At 39.9% G+C, this 11,022-nt stretch overlaps 1 protein-coding gene across 10 annotated transcripts in view; it reads right to left on the reverse strand.

Moving 5' to 3' along the window:
* GAPVD1 (GTPase activating protein and VPS9 domains 1) overlaps positions 1-11,022 on the reverse strand; it is an 82,707-nt gene that overhangs the window by 20,523 nt on the left and 51,162 nt on the right. For 7 of the 10 annotated variants that reach the window (XM_045290178.1, XM_045290177.1, XM_045290176.1 and 4 more), the window contains 4 exons: positions 3,885-3,962; positions 3,386-3,759; positions 1,212-1,299; positions 210-290 (listed from right to left, as the gene is read on the reverse strand). In XM_045290178.1, coding sequence (XP_045146113.1) covers positions 210-290; positions 1,212-1,299; positions 3,386-3,759; positions 3,885-3,962 — 621 coding nt within the window. The remainder of the gene's footprint in view (positions 1-209; positions 291-1,211; positions 1,300-3,385; positions 3,760-3,884; positions 3,963-11,022) is intronic. The other 3 variants (XM_045290180.1, XM_045290179.1, XM_045290175.1) reach the window with 1 other exon arrangement.

Consider the following 11,022-nt stretch of genomic DNA (forward strand, 5'->3'; position numbering starts at 1 on the left):
TCTGCAGGAAGAGCACACTGAGATTCACTGTGGCCGCCAAACAGAAACCACAGAGCTATGAAGAACATACTCCCCACTGTACACACACATACACACACGCACGCACGCGCACTCTTCTAAAAGGCAACGCTTATGGCACCCAAGAAAGAAGTGTTATGAAATATGTGCTCTGGGAATGAAGGAGCCAGGAAGTCCATGGATCTACAAACCTGTGAGTGTTGAGAATCTGTCAGGCCCCAGATCATCTTTGTCTTTTTCTTGTTTTTCTTTCTTTCTAAATGGTATAGGAGCTGGAAATTAAATAAAGTCAGTAGTGTGACATACAGCATACTGCACTCCTCGGAAGACAGCAGTCATTTTGGAGTTACTGGTGTGCCAACATTTCTAAGTGAAAGGAGCTCAAAATTTTTAAAAGCAAAGAAATAAGGAGCGTCAATTGGCAATAATTCTTAACATAGCAATAGCTGTTATTAAATTAGCTTTCAAAATCTGGTTTAGGGTCAAGAAAAATAGGAATCAGCTGGAAATAAATCAAAACCATTGCCTCTTAATCTCTGCTCAAAAACAACACATTCAAAACTCCGAGCATCATTCTCTCCTCCTCATCAAGTGGGTTTGAGTCTGGTGTGAAAGGAGCGCTCCCTCAGCTCCTCAGCGCCCAAGAGGCTGTGTGAAGACATCCCTAGCTATCATCTTGTATGTGCTCTCCCCTCAGGAAGAGATGTTTTTTGCCAACTCAAATCTCAGTATCTACTGACAAGAGAGCAGGCTATTCACAAAATAAAAGCAAACAATTGTATACAACTGCCTTCCAATATAAACACTGACATTTAGAGTATAAACATTCTCATTAAACATAGATATTTACAATTTAACTCTATTCCAGGTATATAAAGGATGACTTTTCAATGTTTAGTTACCAATAACATCCATTTTTCTTGCAGTAATTAATAGAATGCTTAGCTGCTAATATAATATTTAAGCACCGTGACCTGGCATGATTTCCATTACTGAAACCACTACCACCACTTCCTGCAAGGAGCAAGATTTGTCATTTTTAAAGTTCTGCCTTAGTATCTGTTCTGTGGAACCATTTTCATACCCTAAACACAACTGGAAATTTAGGCCCAGCAAGCCTAACAGAGGAACTTTGCTTTTAGGACTTTGCTTCTTGTTATGAAAGCAGAATTCTAATACTTTTATAAAATTACCTTTAGGCATAGCAGAAACAAAACGTTTTCTCCACCATGGTCTGTTCCTGTCTGATTTCTCATCGTCGCTATCTTTGCGTTCTTCAGTCTGTAGAAAAAGTTTCATGCTTTATTTGGGTAGCAGAATAAAATTACTTTGAAAAATATTTCAGTAAGTCTAAGAAATGCAAAAACCACCCTTTGCCTTAAATTAATAATGACTCCCATTCATCAGAGATATAGGAGATCAAAAGGGCAGTATTTGCTCAGGGATAAAGTTCAAAAGAGATAGAATAGAACAGAAAGGTGAAACACAAGGAAGAAAGAGGAAGAGTGCCATTACAGCCCAGGAATGCCACCTGAGAAGAAACTAAGAAGGTCCGAATTGTTGTGTGGAAAGCCAATTTGCTCTGTAAACTTTAATCAGATACTAATAAAATATGAAATACACATAAAACCTACTCTTACTGCCATGTAGATGACTTCTAAAAACAGAGAAGTATACTTTTTACCTCAGTCCTATTTGAAAGACAAATATTAATTTTAAAAAGTCTAGAAACAAGAAGTAAAATGAATGATTTGTTTTATAATTTATCATCCATGTCCAGTTTGGTTAGCCTGTTATGCAATATAAGTGAATTATCAGGTTTTTATTCTTGTGCCCTTTTTATCATTAAAAATAACACACACACACAAAAAGCATCAGACAGTGAACTTCTTCAGAGTAAGCACTATCTCATTATTCTTAGTTAGCCCAATGCCTGAAAAGAGCCTCGTACACAATAGACACTCTATGAACACTTAATGGATAATGGTTCCAAGAGAAATAGGTGGTCTAGTCAAAGCAAAAGCAGACTGGAAAAGAACAAAGGTCATGGCAACAGTTTCTTGGGATGCTCAAAGCATTGTGTCTTATTGACTTTTTGGAGGACTAAAGAATGATATCAGCTTATTATGTATATTTTAAGAAAGGCAGCTAACATTTGAGTGGAAAAGCACCTTAAATAATTTCACCAGACAGCCCTTCTCCACCAAAATACTCCTTTCTCATTCCTCTCATCAAACAAAGGCCATTTAGTGAGTTTCAATGGGAAAGCATTAAGCATATACTTTACAATTCTGGTCCTAATCCTTGTCCCTTTTTTTATTCTCAGTTAATGTTTTTTAAAAATGATAGACATAGTTTGATGTCCTGGACCCTCAGTTCTTTAGGATGGACTAAGTGGCTAGTGTTATTGATAACAAATGTCTCTTGATTTTGACGGAGCTTATTTTAAGAAATAAAGTTTATATTTTAAAAACTGGCTAAATGCAATACAAATAAACACTGGTAGTAGAGATGGTGACAAGAGTATTAATAATAAATCAAAGTATATGTTAAACACAGAGAGTAAGAATATACATGATTTCATTTAGTCCTCACAGCAGACTTGAAAGATAGGCACTACCAGGAAGTTCTTTTTAACATTGTAAACTATTAAGACCACAAGTCAAAGGGCCTGGACTATTATTTCCTAACTAATCTCTCATGTGACTGTCTATTTTTTGCATCTACCAAATGCCGTGCAGCTAAGCGGAGAGACAAAGTCATCTCTACCTGAGAAATGTTAGCAGTGGGGAAGGGACACTGTTTACATACAAGGGTCTGATCAAACCATGAGAACAACCTTTGTACATAGGGTGACTATAATGGGAACGGACTGAACTGCACCTATGAACAGCAATGTGGTGATGTCAATTTCTTGATTTGGGTGATTGTGCTATGACCAGAGATGATGGAAAATCTAGAACATTGTACAGGAAATTTACTCTCAAATGGTGGAGGGAAAAAAGTTATTTGTACTATTCTTCCAATTTTGTTGTAACTCTGTGATTGTTTCAAAAGAAAGTGCTACCTCATCTAACCATATGAGAGAGACACCATTAGGTTTAAATGAACTTAGATCTAAAGTTGCTCAAAGAATCACAAAAGGTGAAATATTATTACTATAAAATCAAAGTTGCATAGGTTTCCTCTGGGTTATGATCATGGACATATATTAGGCTTGCTAATCTCGTTAGTCATGACTATTAGTCAACTTTAAAACTAGATTTATATATTCTACTTTAATTCCAGATATCAAGAGAACTAAGCAGCTAAAACACTACAGTCAACCATAATTAACAAATTCTCCCACATGGCCTGTGTCCCATACCTCTCCTCTTGAGGAATCCTTACTCGGGGATGAAGAGGATGAGTGAGGTGCAGCCACCAAAGTAGTAGCACCAATGGCTGCAGCTGGAGGGAGTTCTCGCTCTTCAGTGCCTGGACGTCGGTTCCAGCTGGGGTCACTCATGGGACGCCGGAGAGAAGATGATACTATGTCAGAGCTCCTACTGCGAACTAGTCTCTCTGGGTAAGAATGCCTTTGCTTGAATGCCTCCATTTCAGCAGGAGTTAAAACATGTGAACCAAAGTTTGGCAGCCTGGTCTCATTGCCTCCCACAGCGCCTTCCAGGATTGGGGGATCCGGTGGTGGATGGGATGGCCTAGCATAGTGAACCTTTGGCCTTACCACAGCAGAAGGCCCTTGAACACAGAAAAAGAATTTTGAAATTGAGACAAAAGTGACCCAACAGGACATAAACAAAAGGTATTGATTTTTTTTCTTCTGTTCATGCGGAAGACACAAATCATAAAGTTCGCTAATTTACCTTCATGTGAAGACAGTGGATCAAACATGGCAAGCAGAGACTCTGATTGAGAAGGAGGTGAAGTCAACTGATGGGCACCTAAAACGGAACATCAAACCATGAAAACAACTCAGAATTCATGGGGTTCAAAAGCATTATTGAACAGTTTACTTTCTTTTTTTTCATCAATGAGAAATCTTAATATAAACTCTAATGTAAATTTGATTGCTTCCAATTCATTTTCTATTTTTAATATACACACATAGATTTTAATTACAATTTGAAATGATCTAGACATTCTCCTGTTATTTAATGGCCAAAAAATGTTATGGTTAATGCAAGAAACACAGAGTGAAGCCTCCTAAACCAGCAAAATCTTTAGTTATAACTTTCTTAAACCTCACAATATTTCAAATGAAAATGGTATTCCATGAGAAACAAACAGCTAGTCCAGCTTACAACTCACACAACTATGTAAAAGTGTTTCCCTGAGATATCTTATATTTTGGAATGTAACAGAAATGTGTTGAGGTACTTCACATTTTTTTATATAGAATATCAAAAGATGTGTATTTAAGGGTTGAGATGTAATTGATACTTTTTGTTTCTTCATAAATGACATTTTTTTAAAATCTAAAAGTGAAAATTACACTTTTTCCTAGTGTCTTTTTTTTTTTAATCATTTTATTAGGGGCTCATAAAACTCTCATCACAATCCATACATACATCAATTGTGTAAAGCACACTTGTACATTCATTGCCCTCATCATTCTCAAAACATTTCCTCTCCACTTAAGCCCCCAGCATTAGGTCCTCATTTTTCCCCTCCCTCCCCGCTCCCCCTTCCCTCATGAGCCCTTGATAATTTATAAATTATTATTTTGTCATATCTTGCCCTGTCCGACGTCTCCCTTCACCCACTTTTCTGTTGTCCGTCCCCCAGGGAGGAGGTCACATATAGTTCCTTGTAATCGGTTCCCTCTTTCCAACCCATTCTCCCTCTACCCTTCCACTATCACCACTCACACCACTGGTCCTGTAGGGATCATCCGCCCTGAATTCCCTGTATTTCCAGTTCCTATCTGTACCAGTGTACATCCTCTGGTCTAGCCAGACTTGCAAGGTAGAATTCATATCATGATAGTGGGAGCGGGAAGGAAACATTTAGGAACTAGAGGAAAGTTGTATTTTTCATCGTTGCTACATCGCACCCTGACTGGCTCGTCTCCTCCCCAAGACTCTCTGCATGGGGTCTCCAGTGGCCAAAGCCCATTAGCAGGAACCTGTGTCTTGATGCATGCTGAAAGACCCAACAGTTTTACCCATTCTTATTTGTGAACCCTAAGCACAAATGTCAACACAAGGGAAACAGCCCTAATAACAATGACTGTAAGAATGAAAACAATGCTACTGGACTGCTCTACACATCAGACAAGATCACAGAAGAGACGATTAAAAAGGTAGTACCCTTTACAATAGCCAAGCACCAATTGAAATACCTAGGGATATACCTGACTGAAAAAATGAAAGATTTGTATGAGGAAAATTATAAAGCAGTACTACAAAAAAATCAAGAGTGACCTCAACAAATGGAAGAATATCTCATGCTTGTTGATTGGCAGACTCGGTATAGTAAAGATATCAGTTCTGCCCAAGGCACTTTGTAAGTTCAATGCTATCCTGATACGAATACCACCATCCTTCTTCAAAGAATTGGAGAAACAAATTACCAACTTCATATGGAGGGAGAAGAAACCCAGAATTAGCAGAGAAATCCTTAAGAAGGAGGACAAAGTGGGAGGGCTTGCTTTACCTGACTTTAGCACGTACTATACGGCTACCATAGTCAAAACAGTGTGGTACTGGTAAATGACAGATAGTCAGACCAATGGAAAAGAGCTGGAAACCCAGAAATAAAAACATCAGCACACAGGCAGCTGACCTTGATAAAGGCCCCCAAAAATATTAAATGGGAAGCAGATACCATCCTGAATAAATGATGCTGGAAAAAATGGATATCTACCTACAGAAAAATGAAGCAAGACGCTTACCTCACTCCATGCACAAGAATAAATTCAAGGTAGATCACAGACCTTGAGATAAAACCCCAAACAATTAGGGCCATTAATGAGGGAATTGGGACAAACCTGAGAACCTTGGCATAGGGAATACATAGGATATCAGAAATAGGGAAGGATACAAACATAGAGGAGTCACAAATAGACAAGTGGGACATACTGAAGATAAGACACCTGTGTACATTGAAAGAAGTCACCAAGAGAATAATAAGAGAGCCCACCAACTGGGAAAACATCTTTAGCAATGACACATCAGACAAAGGCCTTATTACTAAAATCTACAATACTTTGCTAGCTTACAATAAGAGAAAAACTAATTGCCCACTGAGGAGGTGGGCAAAGGACCTGAACAGAAGTTTCAGAGTCTGAAATCCAATAAACATATGAGAAAATGTTCCCAATCATTAGCCATAAGAGAAATGCAAATCAAAACAACTATAAGATACCACCTAACACCATCAAAGATAGCCCAATTCAAAAAATCAGAAAGCAACAAGTGTTGGAGGGGATGTGGGGAAACAAGAAGTCTCATCCACTGCTGGTGGACCTGTAGGTATGTACAGCCACTATGGAAATCAATCTGGCGATATCTGAAACAGATGGAAATCAAGTTACCATACGACCCAGCAATCCCACTACAGGGCATATACCCAGAAGAGGCAAGAAACAAACCACGGCCAGACATCTGTGCTCCAATGTTCATTGTGGCTCAGTTCACAATCGCAAGGAGTTGGAAACAACCCCAATTTCCAGCAACAGATGAATGAATTAAAAAGCTGTGGTACATACATACAATGGAGTACTATGCATCACTAAAAAGCAGTGATGAACGCATGAAGCATATCGCCGCATGGGAAGAATTGGAGGAAATTATACTAAGTGAAGTAAGCCAAGCGAAAAAGGACACGTATAACATGAGTCCGCTGAGGTAAGTTTATATTAACAAAAAAAGAAAGAACAGAAAAGTAAATGCAAAAGGGGAACAGGGAAAAAGCTACTGTATATAAACACTCCAGAGGTGAGGTCCAGGTGTATGGCAGGAGCCAGACCAAATCCAGGGGTACATATGGTAGCCAGCTAAAAAGGGGGTGGGGGGGAGGAAAAGAGAAAAAAAAAGATGTGTGGCAGGGGAATAGGGCACTGACCTACCCAAGGGGAGGGTATTGTTTGTGTCTCCACATGGAAAGATGATCCAAACTTGAAGCCAGTGCCAGACGAATGCAGCGTGCCGGCAAAGAGTGAGGAGCCAGTGGAGGAGCCTGAGGACTCGGCCCCCATACCAGCTATGTGGACAAATGCCCCTCCCCCCACAAGAATTTACTTTAGAGGACAGCACTGAAGCTGGAGCTAGGGGAGAGGGGCATGTCTGATCAGAGCACACAGGAGCAAATGAAGGGGAAGTGAGAGTGGAGCACATCCTGGCCCACCAGGCCTGGAGGACGATATCCCCACTCTGAACAGCCAATGCACACAGTGGACCATATGGCTGATCCCACTACCAGACACGCTGTCCCTTGCTGGCCCAGGGCCCTAAAGGGGACAACACTGGAAACTCAGTGTCGGGACTAGTCCAGACTGACCCCGTGACACTGAGGCAAACCACTAAAGGCGTGCGGCACAGCAATCGTGGGAGCAGAGGAGGAAGCCCCCGAAGGAGTACAAAAGACAGACTCTGGGGCCAGAGCATGGCACCCCCTCATACCTGACTGAACGACACACCTAGAGATCAAAATCAGACCTTGATCTATTTACAGGATTTTTTTTTAAATTTATTTTTCTTTTAATTAATTTATTCTTTTACAGGTCATTGGTTTTCGTTTTTGTTGTCATCTCTGTGTTCTCATTCATCGCCTAGCTTGCGATGGCTTGATTTTTGGTGCATATTATTATCTCTACAGATCTATCTAGATAAGATAGGTTGGATGAACAGTCTGGAGGAGAAAACAACGGGACCAATGGTTCTGGGGGGGACACAGGAGAGGGGGAGGCAGGGGTAAGGAGGTGGTGCTGACCAACCCAGGAACAGGGGAGCAACAAGTGATCCAAAATCAGTGGCGAGGAGGGTGTGAGAGGTTTGGTAGGGATTCAGCAAGGGCAATGTAACTGAGAAAAATTACTGAAACCCAAATGAAGGCTGAGCATGTTAATGGGACAAGAGGAAAGTAAAAGGAAATAGAGGAAAGAACTAGGTGACAAAGGGTATTTATAGAGGTCTAAATACTGGCATGTACTTATGTAAATATATTTATATAGGAGGGTGGGGAAATAGATCTACATGCATACATATATAGGCTTAGTATTAAGGCAGCAGATGGATATTGTGTCTCCACTCAAGTACTTACTCAATGCAAGAACACGTTATTCTATTAAATTGGCATTCCATGATGCACACCTTCCCGACACGATTGCTGAAGAAAAATGTGGGCATAAGCGAATGTGGTGAAGAAAGCTGATGGTGCCCGGCTATCAAAAGATATAGCATCTGGGGTCTTAAAGGCTTGAAAATAAACAAGCGGCCATCTAGCTCAGAAGCAACAAAGCCCACATGGAAGAAGCACACCAGCCTGTCTGACCACGAGGTGTAGAAGGGACCAGTTATCAGACATCAAAGAACTAAAAATCATCAGTGGATGCCCACCTTCCCGTTATGATCACTGAAGACAAACCTGTGCATAAGCAAATGTGGTAAAGAAAGCTGATGGTGCCCAGCTATCAAAAGATATAGTGCCTGGAGTCTTAAAGGCTTGAAGATAAACAAGTGGCCATCTAGCTCAGAAGCAACAAAGACCACATGGAAGAAGCACACCAGCCTGTGTGACCATGAGCTGTCAAAGGGACGGAGTATGAAGTATCAAAGAACAAAAAAATCATATCATTATAAATGAGGGTGAGTGCAGAGTAGAGACTAAAGTCTATCGGTAGGCAAATGGACACCCCCTTACTGAAGGGTTGTGGGGAGGAGATGAGCCAATCAGGGTGCAGGGTAGCAACAATGAAACATATTACTTTCCTCTCGTTCTTAAATGCTTCCTCCCCCCCACTATCATGATCCCAATTCTACCTTACAAATCTGGTTAGACCAGAGGATGTATATTGGTACAGATAGCAACTGGAAACACAGGGAATCCATGACAGATAACCCCATCAGGAGCAGTGGTGAGAGTGGCAATGCCTGAAGGGTGGAGGGAATGTGGGGTGGAAAGTGGAAACCGATTACAAGAATCTAGATATAGCGTCCTCCCTGGGGGATGGACAGCAGAGAAGAGGGCGGGGGGAGACGTTGGACAGTGTAACATATGACAAAATAATAATAATTTATTAATTATGAAGGGTTCATGAGGGAGGGAGGAATGGGGAGGAAGGGGGAAAAATGAGGATCCGATATTAAGGGCTTAAGTAGAAGGCAAATGTTTTGAGAATGATGATGGCAACAAATGTACATATGTGCTTGACACAATGGATGGATGGATGGATTGTGGTAAGAATTGTACAAGCCCCCAATAAAATGATTTAAAAAATAAAAGAATGAAGACAATGTTCTAAAACTGATTGTGTTAACGATTCTCCAACTCTTCTTGATTTGACTGAACTACTGAATTGTATGATATGTGAATTATATGCCAATAAAACTGTTGAAAAATAAAATAGCTAATAGCATCATAGTATTAACATGAAGATAGTTTTTGACCTTCTACCCTTTTCCCTCAAGGGTCTGGTGCAACCTTGATGGTATAATTCATACTTTGAGAACTGCTGCTTTACAATAGTTATTATCAATTGGGGAATTACCCCACCAGCACCACCCAAAAGGGGACATAATTGTAGACATTTTTGGTTGTTAGGCCCAAAATGTTCACCATGTTGAGGTTGAGTAATCCTGGTTTAAAAATAAATAAATAAATGTGTGTGTGTATATTTGGGGGGGGAGGGGTGTTAGGGCATATAAAACCACTGTAGCGTGTTGGTATTTCTTTGTAGGTTTTTAAACATTTTATTACCTTTTAAATAAAAGTCTATAATTTCCCCCCTGAATACTATATTCTAGATATTTCTCTGTTATTTCACATTCTCTCAAGCATTAAAAAAATTTGATATATAAATCTTAATGAGTACTTATACCAAGGAACCCTTCTGGTAGTGCACTGGATTATGACTTTGAAGCTACCACCTGCTCTGTGGGAGATAGATGAGGTTTTCTGCCCCTGTAAAAATTTACAGACTCAGGGGGGGAAAAAAATGCAGTTCTACCCTGTCATATGGGGTTGGTATCGAGTCAGAATTGACTCAATGGCAGTGAATGAGTTTTTCTGAGTTATACCAAAATACATTTAATCATTGTAATTTTTTATTATTTCTGTTATTTTCAATCGTCTGCTAATATAAACTTTATGAAGAATATCTTTGTACATTAAAAATTTTTCCACACATGGATTTCCTTATAATTTCAAAAAGTGGACTAAGTTAACTCAATTTAGAACATTTAAAACTTTAAAAACTGTCAAATTAAAACTCAAATCGGTATGCCAATTAACAGTATCACCAGCAACATGTAAGAGATCCACATCTCCAGTCACAATTTAAACACTGCCCTGAGCTATGGGAACTTTAGTGCCAGCAGTGACTGATACTTATACAGAGGAAAATTTACTTTGTCATGATCTGGTGAAAAGTCAGCTCTCAGAAGTGTAGTTTTATACTCCCAAGCCTCTGGTCATGCTTCCCCTTCCTGGGGTAAGGAAACACCCCTTCTACCAAGGGGTTTCTTTATGAATAGTTTTTGGGGAGCCTGCCTCTAAAGCCCTGCTATTCAGACAGCTTTAGCTCAAGGGGACATCTTTCTTCCAGAGCAGTGTTAATGCAGTTGAAATGGGGTATAAAAAGCTATTTTCAGGGAACCGATTACAAGGATCTACATATAACCCTCTCCTTGGGGGACAGACAACAGAAAAGTGGGTGAAGGAAGACATCAGACAGTGTAAGACATGACAAAAATAATAATTTATAAATTATCAAGGGTCATAAGGGAGGAGGGAGCGGGGAGGGAGGGGGAAAAATGAGGATCCGATATTAAGGGCTTAAGT

The sequence above is a fragment of the Echinops telfairi genome, unplaced genomic scaffold (assembly GCF_000313985.2).
Source record: "Echinops telfairi isolate 266 unplaced genomic scaffold, ASM31398v2 ScPeMD7_32;HRSCAF=126, whole genome shotgun sequence".
Lineage (NCBI taxonomy): Eukaryota > Metazoa > Chordata > Mammalia > Afrosoricida > Tenrecidae > Echinops > Echinops telfairi.